Source organism: Centruroides sculpturatus, unplaced genomic scaffold (assembly GCF_000671375.1).
Source record: "Centruroides sculpturatus isolate CEXI.00-Female unplaced genomic scaffold, Cexi_2.0 scaffold827, whole genome shotgun sequence".
Classification (NCBI taxonomy): Eukaryota; Metazoa; Arthropoda; class Arachnida; order Scorpiones; family Buthidae; genus Centruroides; species Centruroides sculpturatus.
The window spans coordinates 166,792-188,813 of record NW_019385127.1 but is presented as its reverse complement, the minus strand read 5'-3'; the positions used below and the strand labels follow the sequence as shown (position 1 = coordinate 188,813).

Sequence of the window (22,022 nt, the reverse complement as noted above, 5' to 3'; positions counted from 1 at the left end):
ACAGACACGATTTAATGCTTGATCTAAGCACGTAATAGGAAGCATTTTCGGAGAAAAATTTAGGGTATACAGTGGTACCTCAGGTTACGAACGCCCCAGCATACGAAACATATTTTTGCTCCACGATACGAACAAAAACTCACCATACGACGTTACATTAGTTCGCATTTTTCATTTGTTTTTCTTACTACAGTTATTTTTTTTAATGTATTACTTGGCTTTAATTTGAGTATGTTTTTCGCGTTGGAACGAATTATTTGGTTTTACATGTAATCGTATGGGAAAAGATGATCCACCTTACGACATTTTCATGATACGATCTCAGTTTCGGAACGGATTAATTTCGTATCCTGAGGTACCACTGTATATATATATTGGGTATGCTGCTGCATCTGTTACGAAAAGAAGCATATCTCATATTGAATCCCTGCTGACCATAAAATGTGCATCGCGTCATTAACTGTTTTGACAATGGTCGAGTGATTAATTTGATCAAACAATTCTGTGTGAATTAAAAATATTTCTACGTCTTCCTTCTTAGTGTTGAATGTTGAATCTGGAGATACAACAATGACGTTTATTTACTACTTACCATCCAAAAAAGCTTGTGGTTTCATCGACTCTTAACCTAACGTTTTATTCTTTGCACTTGTCCTATTCCTACAGTGACCATATTTTTTGGGGGAAAATAAAGGACATGTCGAAGAAAATCAAAAAATACCTTATAAAATTCATAAGTTTATAACATTTATTACGAAAATAGTAGCATACAACAATGCATACATTAAATTTTAAACAATCTGAAATTTTACACATACACACATTGTAAAAATTTAAATAACATTCATTTTGATACTTTTCAGTAGAATTAATTTTTTTTATAGCGCCGTTTCACGCTTTAAAGTCATAAAATTCCATACAGTTCATTTGAAAGTTGTATTTGACGGAAATACATGCTTCTAAGGTGCTTACTTTTAAATGGGTTTTTTTCATTCGTCCACATATTATTCACCAATGAAAATATTCGTTCAACGGATGCATTAGATCCAGGGAGACAAAGAAAATTCTACGATTTTACAAATGTTTTTGAAAACAATTTCTTTTGCTGTAAAATGTTCAAAAATCTCAATCCACCTTTGATGGCTGGTTATTCTGTCACCATTCGTCGATCTTTTCGTTTGTGACATATTTTTTTACACATGAAACTTCATCAAATAATTCACCGTCGAGTAAATAATTCACCGTCAATGATTCGAAATAAAGATATAGCTTTCCTCTAGTTTCGCCCACAAAGGGATTTCGCATAATGTGATCCATTCAAACACCACTATTTCAATAAAAAAAACATGTCCCAATTATTTAGATAGTCTATGCACGTTTGATAAAATGTGTACACAGCATCAATGAATTTTTTGCTTGTATATGTTCTGATTTTTCTAATGCTAAAACCACTTTTCTAATAACAATAGGAAGAAACCCCTAATTTTTTCTTTCAACTAATTTCAGCTTTAATTAACAAGTGTATCATCCACCAACTAGAGAGTTAAAAAACTATCACAAAAATCCCCATAAGAGTGTCCACCCCCTGGTACTGTCAGTGGGCCGTTTGGTTGGCGACACACTGCACTACTGCGCTCTATGTGGCAATGCAACACTGGTCGTGATGGCGTATACAAAACTAACTTGTTCAATATATTATTAAAAAAATTTTTTTTTAAACTTTGCGTCAACTTTACAAAATAAAGGACAAAATGCCTTAATGTTGAAGGACAGAGCAGTGAAATAAAGGACTGTCCTCTTAAATAAAGGACATATGGTTACTGTACCTATTCCTCCTATTTTCCTTTGATAAACACATATACATCCAAAACAGGGGATACCAATGGGTAGTCAAATTTCAGATCTTTGTGTACTTGACTTACGACAGTTGGAAAATTGGTTCTTAGTAAATTTCAACAATATCCCTAGTTATATATACCTAAACAATATCCTAGTTATAACAATATCGCTATAAAAACAATATCCCTAGTTATACCTGTTACGTAGATGATATTTTGATTATATAAAGAGCTAAACTGGATATATTGAATGTGTGAAATCCGAGATTTTTACGTCGATGTCGGAAAAATCTTTGTAAACAACTCCGATGAAAAAAAAACACTCTTAGTGAGAAGTATATCGGAGGTCACCGATTGTTTTCATAGTTAGATTGGAAAGTTTACACTTAACTGATCGGAATGCACCGTTAGTGTCAATATAAGTCGATCACGTGACTCATTTCCCACGAAGAACGTATAAAAGCTCCAGGGGCGTGCCGTGACATTTGATGATAGGGAAGCTGTGTTTTTGTAACAAGCGGACTTCCAGGAGCAATCAGTCAGTGATGGTCTAGGGTCCATTCGTATTCGTTTGTTCGATAAGCCAGTAAAAACCGTAGACTTCTCTAAATGTATTTTTAATTAATAGATTATCTAACGCACTTAATAAATAAGCAAGTTCAATATAATTAACTCTGTTAAATTAGATTTAATAAATTCTCTACGCCCTCTAAATGCCAATTCTCGCTTCGATAACATCTAATAATTAAAATATAATACTGTATATCTATTAGCCGTAACTATATCGTTATAATTTTCAATATTTACTTTATATTGTGTACTAATGTTAAATTCTATTCTATTTTGATTTCCAAATTGCTTCAATTTTACGGAAGATTCGATGCGAGATTTAGCATTTTCGTGTCTTTTGCCAGCTTTACTAAAATTATTTAAATCGTCAAAGCCAATCTCATTCCACACACTAATTTTATTTGAAAATAGTAGGCAAGGCCAACAAAACAATTTTTGCATTTTTATGCATCCACAGAGCCATTTTACGTCTTCATAAATTTTATCGTGAAAATGTCGAACAAATTTTTTTCGTTGAAGTATTTATATTTAATTTAGGCATTGGTCTTTCTCTTTTAATAATGTTTTCTTTTTCATTATATGGTCTCGACCCAAAACTTTTTGAAATAAATTTTCAATATCACAATTACATTCTAAATTGCTAGCTATAAAGGCTAAAATTAAAAATAAAATTATAAAAACTTACTTGTTAAAATAAAATGTGTGATGGATATACAGTTATACATACCTGGTACAAAATATTCGATTGTATGAATATAGTTTAGTGAAGAAACGTACATAAAAATAGCAAAAGATATTCTTTACTTTTTAAATATTAAAACAATCCGCTTAGTTAAAAGTGCTCCCTATCAGTGACTCGTGGATGGAATCGGAGACGATCTTGGTAGGTGTGCGGTGCGTGCATGCATGCCAAATCCCGAGGGTGCCGATACCAGTCAATGTCAAATGCCTCTTTTGTCGCATCACTAATATATCTCAAAGGTCGCGACAGGGTTGTTGTAAATTTTAAACGTTTCTCATCATAGCTGTAAAAATCTAAATACGTTAAACTTAATAGATTGTCCGTCTTTTGTTTTTTAACTAATTCGTTTTAGGACCAGGTGTTGTCCACGAAAATTTCCAAAATTTACAACTTTTCGGTCACTCTCGTCGAACTGAAAAAATTTCTGTCTTTATTACATCTAATACAGTATTTCGAAGAAATCAGTCCCCACTGTACTCAGCTATAGATTGGTTCGGTTAAGCTTTTTTTTAAGTAATATTCCGGCTCTTTCGTCAGGGTTTTGTTTATGTCTCCAATTCCCTAATCGCTTAATTATTTAACTACTTCTTAAGTAGAAATAAGTCGAAACCAGTTACTATGTACTCGAATATTTGTAGTCTCGGAAAAAAAAGTGGAAAGACAAATTTTTATGACAAACGGATACATAAATCGTAAATTTAAGGAAAATAAATTCTAGAGCTTTTTCTGTACCTCGCGCATCTCTCTCATTCGTTAAATTTAGTTGTAAATGACGCTGTCGAAGTAACGGTTAATTTTTTAACATTGTACAAGAATTGTACACGTTTTTTCCTACATCCCCTTAGAGATGGGACGTACGAAATCGTAATATCACTGGTTTATCGAAATCCGTGAGTAATATAAAATCGGAGAGCGGAATAAAAATATCAAATGTTTTAATAGATTTTTTAACTCTTGTGGACTATACAGAACTATCGTAAAAACATACCAGTAAATCCTTATCGGTTGGGTTAAGTTATAAATCTACTCGTTATTCACGTAATCGGCCAAATATCTAGCGGGCGGGCGGCTAACAGCCCGGAACGGTCCCGGATAGAATTGGAAGCGTTGGAATGTGTAGCATCAACTCAAGGACGTAGGCTTCCACCGGCTAAACCGGGTGATGTTGGTGCTCTGTAAAGCGCGTGCGCAAATCTGGCTTTTTGGAATCTGACAATACAGAGCTTCCACTCCGCCACTAATATTCGAACATACAATAGCAATCTTATTTTTTTTCACGTGTTGTATAGAAATTTGTAATAAGATACGTAATGCGGTTATAATAAAATATTGTGCGATTATTTTCATATAATTAAAATTAATATGTATTTATTTTTTATAAAATACAAGGGAAGCGACGCTTCCACCGCTTCTAATGACAGCACGCCACTGAAAAGCTCGAGTCCCCGGAAGCTCCGGGCGACCAAAGGAAGTTATACTTATAACTGTGTGCAAGTTATACTTCCATCGTCACATGCTGCAGTTCCTGCGTCGATTCCGATTCAGACGGCCCATTCAACGAACGCATATTAGACATAGCATCATACAGGTATTTGTATTTGTTTTAGAGCTTTGTGAACTCTCTCTCTCAGACTAGCCGTTAAAACTGTTAGAGCGGCCCTTTTGTGTAGTGAACTTATTTAACCTCATTTAACCTATGTATCCTAGCTTAGTTATATAAATAAATTCTTGTTTAGTTTGTTAAACCTGTCTCCTGTCTCGAAAGGACACCTGCCGACTTACCGACGCGCTCCCCACTCCCTTTTTTGCCCTCCTAGCCATCCTACGACCGCGAGATCGGGTTTTACCGATCTTGTGCAGTGTAAGTGGTCAGAAGGGATTAATTCCTGACCCTCTGCTAATCTCACAAATGTTAAAAGTGTTTAATAATAACAAGTACGGATTAACACTAGAATTAGATCAAGAAAGATACACAGAAGTTAATTACTTAGCCGTCAAGATTTAGGTTGCGCATAATAAGATAAACACCACAATTTACCGCAAACCTATAATACATACGTCCGCCTCTTTATACCCACTAACTCAGCGTCCTAGTCACGAAAGCGTACTCACATTGTACTGATCTGTCTGATATCAACAAGAAAGTAGATCTAGTTAAACATATTGCTTCCACACATGGGTACAGCCGCTCATTAATCAACTCTCTAGCTTCCACACATCAAGCTAAGTCATCAAGCAAGAGTTAACAAAGCGAGGTTAATCAGATAATTCTAAGCTATGACCCGTCCCTGCAACACATTTACAAGAAGATTTCTAAAGATTTAAATCTACGCGTAACTTATAAGAGAAAACCCAGAGATTTTCGCATTGTATCTAACGCTAAAGATAGCTCAGATGAAGCAAGAGCACCACAGAATTACCGTATCCCATTACGTTTAACAGGAGACTGACATATATAAGATCTACATACAGATTACGTGATCACAAATACGATGTAGCAAAGGTAAATGTTAATACTGTACTGCTCTGGCTCGTTATGCCACCGATCCGAGGATTCCCCTGTTGGGAAGAGGCTACCCTGATACACAGGGCTTTGAACGGTACGACATAAGATCATTTTACGTCATAGAAATTTACAGAGCTGACAAGAACGGAAATTGCATCAACACCGATTGCGTTCCTAGTACCACATGCCTAAAAATATTACAGTAGAACCTCTCTTAACGAGTACCTCTCATAACGATTAATTCGCAACAAATTGTAAAAAGACTCGCTTAACAAACGACGTTTCTCATAACGAATGACAAGGAGAAAGTCCCGGATTGTGCGCATGCTACGTCAGTCTGTGTTTAGCACTCGTTCCGCTAGCATCTTAGTGTCGCTTGTGATCACAAATTTTTCCAATCTTGTGTTCAGACATATTACGTATAAACATCAGCAACCATAGCCCGTTATGTAATAAACACGCTAATCGATATGCCAAATTTTTGGGCTATGTGGAGGTTATAATTAGATACTAGAAATTAATTAATTTGACTATAGGTAGGCAGTTATGCTTCCATTTCGTATTAAATTTAATGACAACTCCAAACTAAATTTTATAAATGTCTAAATTAAAAATTAATTATTTATAATTATTAAATTTAATACGAAATGTTAGCATAACTGCCTACCTTTAGTCAAATTAATTAATTTCTAATATCTAATTATAGCCTCTACATAGCCCAAAAATTTGGCATATCGTTTGACAGACATTATTTCGACTTTTTTTCTTTTATGCAAATAGAATTCACATTCCAGGTTGGTTCATTCTGCGCTAGAAGAAAAGATGGTGATTCACGTTCCTTAACAATATATATTGTAAAATTTTTTTGAATAAATGCTATACCTAAAATATTTGAGTATTTTTTCTGGCATAGAACGCATTATCGTATATTACATTAATTTATATGAAAAAAATTGTTTCGCTTAACGAGTGTTTCGCATTACGAGTAAGATTCTGGAACGAATTATGCTCGTTTCACTGTATTGCTAACAAGACTAAAAATTTCTAGAGCCTTACCTTTTCTAGAGCCGTTATATGCAAGATTTCTTTATATTTGTCTTCTTGATATTCTTCTCCGAACAAGATATTTTCTTTGATAGTCGCGTTAAACACCCAAGATTCTTGAGAAGCATATGAGATCTTTCCTTTCACCGACACTTCACCAGAAGTAATTGGAATCTCTCCCAACAATGACATTAATAAAGACGTCTAAAGAAATTAATGTCATTTCACTATTTGATAAATAATATTTTGCATAAATAATATAATTGCATAAACATTTTAAAAGTATTTACGTATCTGTATAAAAATATTATCCTAATTATTAATTGCTTTCCTTTAAATCGCATGTGATGGAAAGAGGTGATTCAACATTTCCATCAATTGGTAACAGAAACTCTCACATTAAATTTATCAATATGTAAGATTTCACCTGCAAACAAACTTATGTACGGTATATCAACTAAATTATAATGGAAGTTAAATTATAGGGGAAGGTGGTGCAAGATGGGCCATGGGGTAAGACGGGGATGTTTGTTTATTCGTGGTTAACGCGCTTTCATCTAGCTGTTATTAGGGGAACTAAATGTCAACCTCAAAAGGGATCACGAGACGAGAGAACGTCCGAATCGCTCTCTTTGTTTGGAAGTAAGATAGTTTTCCATGTTTCGGTAATACTTCATCTAATTTTACGCCCGCTACAAAGTTTCTACAAAGTAAGCATCGTTGCGAACTTTTACATTACCTTTTAGATGAAGTTATTATGGTATTCAAAGTAACCTTTAAGATTGAAATTGTTTAGTTTTGAAATAAAGTTGACCCGTGTTTGCAGTCAGTAGGAAAAGTGCATCTTGCCCAAGGTTGGCCATGAATTCTGCTGCTGGCTAGAAGCACTGCAATATAGTGCAGTGAACTAGCTTTAAATTCGTTGTCATTGATAATTCTATATCATTTTTTCGAATATATAAAATAATAAGTTTAGAAATGATCTTTTTATAGAAAATGAAATATTTCATTTTTAAATCATATTCTAACTGTAATAAATTTATACAGTATACACTGTATTACTTTATTATTTGTGTTTTTACGTTTTATTTTATTTGTGAAAACATTTTTTTAATTTAAATACTATCTTAACAAGAAATAAAATATGAGATAACAATCGAAATAAAAATTTTTTCCACGAAAAAAAATATTGTCTGCTTACAAAATAGCGAAACTGAGCATGCAAAGTGACAGTATCGTTTGTAAAGTAAATACGAGTAAGTTCAAACTTTTATATTTATTTATTCGGAAAATAATAATAAGTGTAGCCGCTGTGATAAATGGGCATATTGTTTTTGTGCCAATATTTAAGAAAACGACAGTTTAATCATTTTAATTTGTTTTTCTTGTATATAAAAATAATATCCCCATCTTATCCCACGGGTGGGGCAAGATGGTGCATTTACATATAATTTTAAAATATTAAATTTTCTTGTTTTTAAAAAACGTTTTTCAAAAATTAAATTTTGTATTATATATTACCAAATGTTGTAGTTGCTGAGAATAAAAAATTTATTGTTCTCAGTGGTTGCCATCTTATGACTTTTCAAACCTTAACGTCCTCATCCTCCCTACCTTCCCCCAAGGACTATATACTACAAGGATAGCCAGATCCCTATTCTACAATGTTAGCCAGGAATGGCAAGTTAGTGACGTCAGCACGAGTCCTGACCTCTCTGTTTACATAGAGCAGGGTGTGCACGTGTTTAGTTTTCGCTTTTAATATTCGTCCAATTTTGTGATTAACGAAGTGATTTATTTTAATATTTCTGTAATTGTTTTATTTGACTAAGTTTTTTATAAGGTAAGATGATTTAAATATAAGTCATTAAATATTTAAAGCTATATTTTTATGTTAGGTGAAGAACAAAATGCTGAGTACTAGGTGTGCTGTGTATGGTTGCAATAATAACCTTCTTTTTTCAAATTGGAAGCAACCTGTTTACATCGGGTTTGATCAAAAAATGACAAGAGAAATACTTTTAAAATTAATAGCAGAACTTTATTTACTATCGTATAATGTAGTAGCTTGCGTCAGTGACTGTAGTTGCAGTAACATAAGTTTATGGAAAGAATTGAATGTGAATATCAATGAAACGTTTATTATGAATCAATTATTATTATCAATGAAACGTATATTAGAGATATAAATATGTGGTTCGACATTTTTAATAGCTATGCACCAAAAGGTTCTGTTCCAAGCAAAAATGGATATGGTGTAGACTTGGAATTACAAGAAGAACATTTAAATAAAATGATAAAAATAATCTCAACAATGAGAGCAAGTGGAAAAAATGCCCTCCAAATTTTCCAGAAAGGAATGATAATCTCAATGAAATCGCTAATTGATCTTTTTCAAGATATGAAATCGACTTTTGATATAAAATACATCTGCACTTAAATCAAGATTGTCTGGAAAATTTTTTTTTTTCAAATTAGAAGCCGGGGTCCTAATGAACATCCAAGCCCATTAAATGCTATATATAGGATTAGATTGATTATTTTAGGTAAGAATCCTGGTATTTTAGAGTCAAAAGTAAATACTACAGATCGAAGACAAGAGGAATATATTATACCCAAAGTTTTAGAGAAAGCACATGTAGAAGTATCAAGTGAAAATACAGACCAATATACTGAATGTAAAACTACTTTTTCTTCAAATAAATCTTCAGGAAACTCTACATGCAATCTAGACTTTAACACAATCTCTGAAGAAACTTCCTACGATGCTCTCGAGTATATAGCAGGATATTTTGCCTATAAATATAAAGAAAAATACCCAAACTTAATTAATTCCACTAACAAAATTAAAAATCATTACAACTATAGCATTCCGTCATGGGTGCAACATTTATCTTATGGAGGGCTTATTAAACCTACTGATGAATGGCTAGCAAAAATTATAGAATGGAATAAATATTTCGAAATATATCACGATGAATCGTATAAAAAAGGCCCCGGAGTTGTACAGAATTAGTCAGTGGAAACAGTTTTACCTTTTACTTTAATAAAAGATTTTTGTAAATTAAGAACTATAATAAGAATTAATTATAGAAATCTTAAACAAGAAAACTATAAAATATTGAAAAGAATGCCTTCTGAAAATGGTGATTGTCGAAAAAAAATTAAAAAGTTAAGTAAGATAATCACATAATAAAAAATATAGCTCATTAATTTGTTAAATAAATATTAGACAAAAGACTTGTAAATTTATTGACGTACAGTACACTTATTAAATCCGAAAATTCTACAGTAGTTTACATTTAGTAGTAATTTAATAATTAATTAAGAAATGATTTAATATTTTATCGTATTTTGTTATTTGAAAGATCTGTCATGTTGAAGTAGAGGGTTTGCTGTGACGTCACATAGAGCCAAGGTCACGCTAACAAATATACGGGATCTGGCTATCCTTGTAGTTTAAAGTCCTTGACCTTCCCCTACGTGAAGAAGGCCCACCAGTGACTAAGTGGTCCAATTCCCTGAACAATGGGAGTTCGGTCGTGGGTTCGCGCCTCGCCAGGATGTCCATGTGGAGCTTTCTGGGTTTTGTTCACGTTTAAATACGGGCCAGTTACCCTTAAAAAGACCTCCCGGAAGGCATTCCCCTAGGCAGATTGTCCAAATGTTGCGTTTCCATAACTTAATAAAACAAACAAACCTTTACATGCAGAATATTCTTGTGACAACGTTAGACGTAAATGTAACCAAACAAAAAACTAATGATAGAATCAGGCATTAAACAGTTAAACATATCACTAGATACACTCTAATATCCTTTCAACATGTGTCCTCTGAAATTTCAAATTGAAGAACAAATATTCTACAATTCTGTATTTCAAAACTTATTCTATTCGTTGCTTGTAACAACTTACTGGCTTAATAATAGTAGAATATAGACATTTCTATATAATCAATTGTTATACTTTGACAAATTAGAAATTATGTAATGAGAATAACTTTTGTGTTATGAATAATTTTAAATAATTTTCTAAGACGAAAATAAAGTGATAAAATTATCGTGTTAATAATTTTAGATAAATATTCATGATTAGATTCGATTTAATAAATGAGCACTGACTTGAACACGTAATTATATGCATCTACAACCAGCTTCTCGGTCGTATCTTCACTTGTTATCAGTCAGTTCGTTTTATGTCAACAATACATGTAACAGAAGAAAATACTATAACAGATTACGAACACAACGAGTTATATAATACGAATACTTGTCCAACAATTTATCTTTTATCGTACATGATACGAATAACACCCGCCGTTTTGTATAAGTACACAGAATATAGCCTATATTTTCTTTTTAACGATTAGAATCAAAAACAGATAAAATTATTTAAACATGACATGCAAGTATATAAATTTGAAAATTCATTTTATTCTAAATAAGAAAATGTAACCATTTATCTAATTCATTTTTATTAATTTTTTCCATAATCTTTAAATCATAAACGATATAATTTTAAGTTAAAATATAAAACAAAATATTTACCTTCCCCGATCCAACAGGGCCTATGACAATTAATAATTCTCCAGACTGCATGTTTAGTGATATTCCATTTAATGTTGGTTCAAATCCCTTTAAAAAAACAAAAAAAGAAGCAGTTATTAAAATATACACAGCTAATCATAAAAGTTATAAATCAGAAATATTAATAATAAACTATAAATTAATTTATGATAATGTCAGTTTAAAGTAATCGAAAATATATGTTAATAATTATTATAAAACTAGCAGATGAGCCCGGTGTTGCTCGGGAAAAGGATAATAACGAACATTAAGATTATTAGATTATTTCGTACTTCTAACCCTTCTATTATATTACAATATATTATTTGATTTATATAACTACAAATGCTATCTTACGTAAGGGTTTAAAACACTAATTGCGTAATGTCACGTATTTAAAAACTTCTTTAAATTGTGTACAGTAGAAGCAGAAAGAATTTTAAACTTCTGCTAGATTAATCACTCTGTGTGATAAACTTTAACGTAAGATAACCTTCGTAGTTATATAAATCAAATAATATAATTTAATAAATATTAAAACGAAAATCATATAAAGAGTTTGGTTTTTTTAGTCTACCAGTGTCACGTTTATCATGATGCTCGAACTCTCTATCCTTCCTCAATATAGAGAAAAGAGAAACATGAGAGTCGAGGCCAGAGGTAGTAAAATTAGAGGCAGGAGACCCAGATTAACTGTATAGAAACTTCGGGTTTGGAATAGATGTCACGTTACTTGGATTCAAATTTTCCCCTGAACGAAGTTAGATAGCTGACTAGCACGACTCTATTGCTAACAGGAAAAGTATGATGCACAGGAGCAAAAGTATGAATAAAAGATAGAGAACATTGTGACGAAAAGTTGCAGGCCGGCATTGTGACGATGTCACAATAAATAATCGCTCCGTCGAATTAGTTTGGTTTATTTAGTTACAGCAATGCGACACGTGAGCGATTTGCTGGGAGGGCTGCATCTCAGGAAAACTTTTATGGGAAGCAGGCCTCTTTTTAGGTGAAGAAAACTCAGAAAACTCCACGTGGCCAGACCATTGGCCCAAATCTACGAATAACTAACTACCAGAGTTTGGTGGTTTTACACTCGGCTACTAGAAGGCACTTATTAGAATTAAGAAAGTACTATTCAGAAATGAAATAACCCGAGTTCTTAGATGTGGAAAATTAAATACAGTACTATAGACTTTCACAGAGTAACATTTTCGAATGCACGCAGGCAAGTGCTATATGCTATCTGTTGTAGTTATTACATAGTGCGTCTATTTGCGCTATATCATTGTCGCAGTAATTAAGTGAATATAATATATATATTTTAAAATTATATATTTTTCTATAAGAATTATATTTAGATTATTATTTTGTTAATTTTTTAATAGATGGCGCTACGTGTAAATCAGCAAATCGAATGAGGATAGCAATTTATTAATTTACAGAAATCCAGTAGATATTTTGGGATGGGAAGTACAACATTATCTTAGTTAAGGATATATAAAACATAAATGCAGAGTTTCATAGCAATTCGTCTAACGGCCTAGGTGTGTATAGCTAACAAACAAACATTCTCATTTATAAATATAGATTTAAAATTAATTATTGTTTATTGTTTTAAAAATCATTTATACGTAAGCTACACATTGTTTGTGAATTGAATGTTTAGTAACATTACAATAATCTCTCATCCTCTGAAATTTTTCCGATAATATGTTGTGTCCTGTCTAGTGTTATTAACGTAACAATACCAAATATTTAAGAATATCACGTAGTAACAATTCGTTTATGAGATCATTCGCTGAACCGTAACACTCCCCACCCATTTGTGCAGTTACAAACATAGATTAAATCTCATTTTATTCAATTTAACATATATGTGGAATACGAGTTCATGCATAGGGCTACAGAATTTAGAAAATAACGAAATGTTTGTAAAGTTACAAATGCGATCGAAGGCATTTGTAATTTTGCATAGAAAATCTTTCGAGAGCGCAATGCCTTCTAGAATGGCTTTGTATGGAAAAGCTTTCGAATTCACATACATAAAAAAAATTCGGTAAAATTCTACAAATTCAACTCATTGATCGAGTGTGAACCCGACATCAACTACCATTGTTCTGTAGTGTTATCCATTTATCCACTTGTAGGCCAAAATGACTGTTATTTCGGTTCAAATCTTAACACACGATGCTAACTATTCCATCACTTTAACAGATGTAAATTCATAAAGAAAATAACCAGTGACGATCACATCATTCTACACGAAGTGGATGTATCATAAATTCCATATTCATGATATATCCACTTTAAAATTATCGAATTAAACAAATCGTAACAGATAAAATTTTCATTGCAAAACTTATATTAAATTCGAAGCTATGTCTTACTTTTTTCCAAGCAGCTGCGACCCTATCCATTCGTATTTCGTATTCTGTTAAATTTTTTTCCTCTTCTACAGTTTTGACTGCATTGTTATCTTTTTCTTGAAGGAGGAGGAAATTCTAAATTAAAATTTCAAAAATGTTAGTGTTGGGAATAAAAGTTTATACATGGGTTTGAGATGAACTAGGTGATTAAGACCCAGGTAATGATTTTAAACTCCTCAAATGGATTATAGTCGATTGAAAAAAACCAAGAAAATTTTTAAATAATCAATTTATCAATAAACAACTAATCTACTGATTAAAATAAATTCGTGTCTTGTGTTCATCCTCGTGACATTCGTTAATCTTAAATGATTCAAAACTTCAAACTTGTTCACAGAATACAAATTTTCATGATACATGCTGACATCGGTAGATGGAAGCAATTTCATATACAAGTGGAATTCTAATTTCACGCTTTATTCAGACGTTCTTCGTACATAAAAAGTTTTGTAGTTTTGCGTTGTGAAGATTTCGGGTTTATTGTGAATTTTATCACACAATATTGGCTATTCAGTAGACTTTTCCTATGTAAGTACGTTTTCCGATTTCTTGTATAATTTACCACAAAATATCTTCTATTGAATAGACTCTATTCAGTACATTTTCCCTGTTTAGGCAGGTTTCATAGTTATTCAGTTTTCGTTACTAACTTCTTTTAATATTTGATATCTATATTTACAATAATATTAGTAATTAAATGTTCATATCCTCGAGTAATTTCTGAGTTAGTATTTCAATAATAAACTTTGAAAAGAATAATTTAAAAATTGCTCAATACCTGTATCCTCTTTAATGAAACCAAAATTTCTGCAACAGATCCCAATGCGTGAGAAACTAGACAAATAATGTAGATGAAGATATACATTGAAAACGTCATTGTGACGAATACAATTTCGGCATTTAATTGTCCTCCATTTAAAAGAAATGCGAGATATGTGAAGAAAGTAAATAATTTCGATATAGGATAACCCAATATAATTAATATTCCACTTGCATATAAAAACATTCGAATTTTTTTCATTTCTTTCCTGCAAATATAAACAATTAAATAATACTAATTGTAGAATTCTGAAAGTAATTATTTAAAGATTAACACATTAACATTCTAAATTACAATAAAACCAGTGTAAATCGGAATTGAATGATGTCAAATATTTTCTCCAATTTGGAATATTTATGCTCTGAACAGCGTTTACTTTTTTAAACAGAAACGCGCTTCCGGAAAATTTTCTCTGTTTACGCATTAATTCGTTTTATTTAGGTTCCGTTTTATACAAATTTTAATATATTTCATTGCACTTACATTCTGATTTTTTCTATTAAAGCGGCATATGGCGATTCCCAGGTGTACATCTTGATTAATCTCATATCAGCAATCATCTCGTTCAACAGATTCAATCTTTCGTCTCCCAATACAGCTGCTTGTAATCTATTATGCAATTATATTTAAATATATATAAATATATACGGTTACAAAATTGTATAAAGTTAAATACTGGACATATATTTTATATCTAAAGACAATGTTACTTTAAAGCGAAGACGTTCATTTATGTAGTACTGAATATTACAAAAGTTTTGTTTATGCTATTTCAACAACTTTTTATACTACACTCCCCTGCAAAAAAAATAAAGACGATATACAAATTCTCAGATTATAAGCGAATGTACGAGTTTTATTGAATGGAATTTTTTCTATAGTTTGTGTGATAAGCATACATCGAAACACGAGTAAAGTATACATTGGCTCTGTTAGAAATATACAAATCAACTTATATGTAAAATCGGGTGTTTTATACTGTGCTTTGATACTTCAATTACGGAATAGGCAGTTTGTTTGCTATGTCTCAAAATAGTAATTTGGGTAATGGTCAAAGATGGCGAGCCGTGGGCAGGTTAGAATCTGGTCAAGCTATTGAAAAAGCTGCTCAATTCTTCAGAGTATTTTTATTTAAAGTTCTTTTAAACTTAATAAAACGTAAAGATAAAATACATTGTTATTGATTTACATTTCGTTTTGCTTTATCAAATGCATGTTGGCTACACATTATTGGCTATTGACAATGTCAAACTTTTCATTGCGAAAACTTCTACTGGATTAGTGTTATTCTCCCAAACACCTCACTAGGGTCATTAGTAATGTTACAAATTAAAATATAATAAAACACTTTCGTTATAGAATACACCATTAGTGACCGATTTATTTTAAACACAGATCCGTACTGAAAATGCAATAGTCTCACTGAATCTAAAGTATTATAAAAAAACTTTCTATTTTGGTATCATAATTAATACCATACGCTCATTGAAAAAACAATATGCACCAAAAAAGATTCAATGTAATTGAATGAAACTTTAGTACTATGATTACAACAATAATAAAGGATTAATTGTACAGCAAAAACATTATGACTTCTACAACAGTGAAACAATTTAGACGCACCTTTAATATCTTCACAAAATTATCTTTACTTTCCTGTAATACAAACTCTGGCCTGAATCATGCGGATATAAGCTCAAACGTTTTCTATGCTTTCATTTTATAGCAGCGCACTTTGCTATTCCTTTTGATTTTTTTAATGCTTTTTTAATCAGTCCGATGATGATACGGTGTCTGATTATACCACGTTAAGAAAGAATAGAAAACCTAGAAAGACGTTAATTAACATATAATTGCACCAAATAAACATTCACGTGATTCATGAGCGTATAATATTTATTTTCCAAATATACTTTATGCACAATTGCACAAAAACTGCTCCAAAAATGAAAAGCCAGTTTCTAAATATATTTTTTCGCTTATAAAAACAACTATTTTAATATTTGATTTTTTATCCTGTGGTTAATATGAGGAGGTTTTTAATCATAATATAGCCATAATGGGTTCGGTCAGGTCCATAACGGCATGTCTACATATGTTGGCCCTCATCTAATATTTTTGTATCATACATCCTATTGAAAAACTTGGGTTGCTCGAAGGATTCGAACCTTGGCATTTCAAATCATTCTGCTAACACATTGATCATTTTATCATTTTTACTATCAGCTAATGTAGAATAGATTTCAATTAAGTACATTAAATTTTATGTATGTTAAATACATCAATTCCATTTCTATTAATAATTATTAAATAATGAACGATTTATTTATTTCTTTACAGATACTTTACAATTATATAATTTAAAATAATAATTACCTCAATTTTGAATATAGTTTACTGAAAGCAATTTGTATAGGAAGATAGATAAATATGACTAAGAATCCAATTAGAATAGTCCATCCATAATACTTCCACAACATGGCTATCGAAGTAATGATGAAAAAAGGAGACATAACTAAAGGTGGAAGACAGGCAACATTCTGAAATAGATGAAAGTTATATACATATATAACTATTAATTTAATTAAAATTAATATAAATTTGAGTTTAATCATTTTTGAAATCATAAAGTATGCACGAGCTACTTTTGTTTTTACATTGCAGGATTGTTATTCTGGCAGCTACAGTATCAGTGTTGAAAATTATTGATAATGGTGGATTACTGGGTTTTTGTGTTTTCGAAAAATTCTAAAATTTATGTGTTATCAATATGGCAGACATTTCTGTATATTTTATATGTGCGCATTTCGCTGCATTTTTGAATTGATTATCTCCACCCTTTTATCAGTTTGAAGATTACAGAGAGCATGTCCATGTAATTTTAAAAACAATTGAGAATCTTGTAAAACTGAACAGAATATGTTCTTGCATACAATCAATATTCACGAGCACATGAAATTTATTTTCCACTCATACAGTATGTACTGCACTATCCCACACTTTTCATTCTATTCGATAAGAGTTATTCTTTTATAAATGTAAACAATACCAGAAATGACGTCAGAGCGAAAAATCTCCGCGTTACATAGGAAATCTCATGACAAGAAAAAACCTTTAGATAATAACGTGTGTGTCGCATATCATGTTGCCATACTTGTCTGGCCCAACATAATATGAAAATATTAAAATTAATGCCCGTCTAACAGTCCTGACTTTTCCCCTATAGAGAATATGTGGTGTAGAATTAAAAACGTATTAAGAGAAAGTCCACAAGAAAATGTGGATAGTTTAAGCAAAAATTCAAGCAAATTTCGTGTTAAATCACTCGAAATGAAGGCCAGGCTCTTGTTGACACAAAGAACGATCATATGAAAGCTGTTGTATTTGTCAGTTGTAAACTTCAGTTATAATCAAAGTTTAGCAATATAAAATAATTATAAGTATATAAAATTTTTCAGTTTGAAATTACTGAAGATATATTAAAATGGCTTTCTGTCCAAGCTGTTTTCGTCGGGACTGTATAATACGCGGCGAAATATATGGGTTTGTGTGGTATATACTAATTAAACATGTTGTTTAGAACATTATTTTTAACTTACATTTTGGAATTTGCTGACGTCATTCGCTAGGAGATTGACCTTTTGTCCCACATTTGATCTTTCCAGAGACGAAGGACATAACCTAATTGCCTACAAATGAAAGTTTTATGCGTAATAAATATTTTTGGAAAATTATATTATTTTTAATGAAAAATACTACTATAATATTAATACTAGTGTTAATACTAGTGTAATAAAATTTAGTAAAGTTCTCAGAAAAACTAATATGTTAAATTTTCTAACAATATAGACTTGTCTAAGATATAATTCTTTGGTTTACTTCCAGTTAAAATCTTTTGAGTTTATTTTATAATCCTAATAGTAATACTCAGCATATGACACTCTATATTATCCTATCAATAATTATTATTAAATAACAAATTTCTCTTGACTTCACTGAGAGCTATTGCTATAAAAGTGTTGTCAGCAGCTGAAGAGAAGACTAGATCTAAATTGCATCCTGGAAAATAACAATTCCATGTTAGTGATTTCGGTCTATATTTCAGATATTTTCCTGTGTGGTAAATCTTAATTTTATTTGTGAAATTAAGAATATTGCTTCGAAAATTAATAAATTGTGCAATTAAGAAAAAATGAAAATGTAATATTGCTTCGTTTGACCGAAGGGCAATCTATATATTAATATACTTTAGTTTTTCTCCGCTATGTATTTCCACGTTGATGGTAATTTTTTAGCGTCAGACACACATCTTTATACTTCGGTATATTTCCAACTTTTCTGTACTCATCCGTAATGGGAATGCACTGGTTTTATGATGTCGGCTTTCCCATTTTACAATTGATCATTTCGCTTGCGCCATGTAGACAACTCAGTGCAACACTGTCCTTAAACGATATCAAAAAAAGGCATACTTCGACATTTTGATTTTGTGGCTCCAATGTACTCTTTTTGATTCTCAACTGTTCGCTTTTTACGCAATTCTATAGACTCCTGCCTGTTTTTTTTTTTTTGTCATATCTAAAAAGTTTGTAAGCCTCTAAATCTCAGTTAATGGAGAAGTGTCTAAACGCTAGGAACTCTGAAATATTACCATCAGCATGGAAATACATGGTGGAGAAAAACTAAAGCATACCAATTTATAGATTGCCCTTCGGTCAAACGAACCAACATTACATTTTCATTTTTGGCTTTACATTCTATATTAACACATTTATTGTAATTATAATTTATGTTTCATCATTGACTATTAATGTAATTTGATTTTTTTGTAATGTTGTCTTTTTAAAAAATTGTTTAATATTCTTTTATTCATATTTAAATTTATTATATTCGAAATTCCGTTAGAATGTTATATTCTAACGATAGAATTTAATATAACGCATGAAGATGGCTTGTAGAACAAGCCGAAAACGTTCGTGATTATTAAGCGTTTCCCTTGGTAAAATAAGGTGTTATATGTGGTTTATATAAACTGAGATTTCATATCTTCACAATATATTTCAAATTACTTTCAAAGATAAAATTACAAAACAAATTATTGCTGGCAGAGTCTTTTACAAACAGTTTGCATTTGATTTTAATCTCTTCGATCCACTTAATAAAACTTCACTATTGTATGAAGAATATAAAAGTAATACTTCACTTATAATACATTATATTTGCTACTCACCTTTCTATATGTAAGAGTGCAGAAAGCTATCTTTAACTTCATTGCATGTAATTCAGTTATAAACACAAGAATATTAACTACAAACAAATAAATCGCAATTAGGCCAAAAAATCCCGCAACTGTAGCATAAATGTTGTATTGATTCAATTCCTGTCTGTTCTCAAAATAATTTATTATTAATCCTACGAAGTATGCTTGGCCTGCAGTTAACAACGTTGCCTGCAAATGAAGATAAATATCAATTATTTAAATTATTTAGCACATGTTTTACGTCTTTCAAATCGGTAGTCATAATACCTGAATGATTGAAAGTAACATTATTATTAAGTATTTCCAACCAACGAAACGTAATAAAGCTTTCAGTATGCTCGAATTCCCCTTCTGCAATTCCTTGTTCCATTCTCTGAAAATAAATTGCAATAAAGCCTAAAAATTGATTTAAAAAATATTTGAATCCATGCAGAAATGAAAGTTACATGCTGAGAAAAAACCAGGTGTGTTCCACATTTCGAAAATAATAGTTTGAAGCAAATCGATTTTTTAACTTAAAGCATCTTTCAGAATATTAAACCTATATTTTGGCAAATTGCTCAATCCGCTCGAAGATCGCAAGTGTGACGTCTAGGCGATTTTCCTGTGAATTTTAGTGAAGAGTTTAGTCACGTGGCACCTGTGAAATGTCGAGATTTTTCATTCGGTAACTCTGCGTGCTGTGTGCAATTCTAAAGTTCACAGAGCATGTTCTTCAGGTTGAAAAATTAGAAAAGTAAAGATTTTTTCATAAATTTCTGGAAATTTTAATCGATTAGTTTTATAACTAACTAGCTGTTACCCGCGACTTCGCCCGCGGAGGTTTTGCAAGCAAATCCCATTTATATTCAGTATTTCAACAACCATAGTAATTGTTATATGACTCCTACCGCTGAGAATAATGAGAATTGCTGAGAATCAAACGAACTGTTTTCAGTTTGATCAATTTTCTGGAACATTTACAATCGTTCTATAATCAAACCAATATGCAATAACAAATTCAAATTTAAAATGGTTCGAACATTTGGTTAAAAAATCGAAATATATAAAAAAAATATTTATAACAATGTCTGAAATGTTATCAATTTAAGGGAAAGTATGGAATCAATTTCAAAAGTCGTTCTTCAGGTTAAACCTTAATGCTCTCCCTCTCCCCCCCGCTGGGGAATTTCGAAAAATCCCTTCTTAGTGTGTGTTTTCATGACGTACCCTAACTGTGTACCAAATTTCACCTCTAGGTTAAGCGGTTTGCTCTGGGCAATGATGAATCAGTGACTAAGTCAGTCTGTCAGTCAGGACAAGTAATTTTATATATTTAGATTGTGAATAAATTAAATATATTTTTTAAATTATTATATATTATTTATTGAAAAAAGGAATAACTGGGTTTATTATTCTGTATAATCGCAAGTACTTTTGTCATAAGTAAATAAATTGTGCTACTGATATTATGGTTTTCACTATTGGCAAATCCAAGTGTTTGAAATAGTTAGGTTGAAATGTTAAAAAATACAAATTGTCAGTTAACAATATTCTTATATCAAAACTTACGTAAAATGTTACAAAACTGTATTTATATACATTATACAACTGTTAAGTTTTAAATTGTTATTGAAAATCGTCCTTGCATGTTTAACATTGTAGCAGCATTATATTTGGTACTTTACTAAACACATCAACTAATTCTCAAAGTTTATGTTTTTCAGAGCACTAAATACAATGAATTTAATTAATCATTCATCTATTTACAAGTATAAAATAAGTGAAATAATGTGTTTTGTAGATTATTTTGATTGTAAAAAATTTCAAGTACTGAAATTTTAAAGTAAATAGGAAAAGTAAATATTATTGTAAGAGCCTGAAGTTTGTAGTGGAACATTTTGGAGTTCTCGATGGGTTTGATATTTTAAAAGGTTATTTAAAATGTAAAAAGATAGAGAATTTATCTACAGTAGAACCTCGATTATCCGCCCCCGATCAACCGACCCCTCGGTTAACCGACCGTCCTAGTCGGCAAATTTCAAATGTCCGCTAGTGATGTGGCGCTACAGTATTTGGCTATGTCTTGGCTACTTTAATATTATTTTTACGTGTTTTAGCTGGCAACACTCATTCGACCATGAAAGGGAGCCAGTATTTAAACGAAGCTTAATTTTCTAATTTTTAACGATACAATAGCGACGATTATTATTTTAAAAAATTTTTGTTAGGCTTAACATCGATGAAAATTCAACGCAAAATAGGTTAAT

The 22,022-nt window shown here is 31.3% G+C and overlaps 1 protein-coding gene across 5 annotated transcripts in view; it reads right to left on the bottom strand.

Annotated features, from left to right (window-relative positions):
• Nucleotides 1–22,022, bottom strand: part of LOC111635156 (multidrug resistance-associated protein 4-like) — a 54,749-nt gene that overhangs the window by 23,751 nt on the left and 8,976 nt on the right. For 4 of the 5 annotated variants that reach the window (XR_002758342.1, XM_023380024.1, XM_023380025.1 and 1 more), the window contains exons 3-11: nt 20,041–20,146; nt 19,744–19,962; nt 18,113–18,202; nt 16,890–17,053; nt 14,997–15,122; nt 14,472–14,721; nt 13,655–13,768; nt 11,247–11,333; nt 6,713–6,904 (exon numbers count right to left, since the gene is read on the bottom strand). Coding sequence is in view for 4 of the 5 variants with exons in the window: in XM_023380024.1 (XP_023235792.1) it covers nt 6,713–6,904; nt 11,247–11,333; nt 13,655–13,768; nt 14,472–14,721; nt 14,997–15,122; nt 16,890–17,053; nt 18,113–18,202; nt 19,744–19,962; nt 20,041–20,146 (1,348 nt within the window). In the remaining variant the exon portion in view is untranslated. The remainder of the gene's footprint in view (nt 1–6,712; nt 6,905–11,246; nt 11,334–13,654; nt 13,769–14,471; nt 14,722–14,996; nt 15,123–16,889; nt 17,054–18,112; nt 18,203–19,743; nt 19,963–20,040; nt 20,147–22,022) is intronic. The other variant, XM_023380026.1, reaches the window with a different exon arrangement.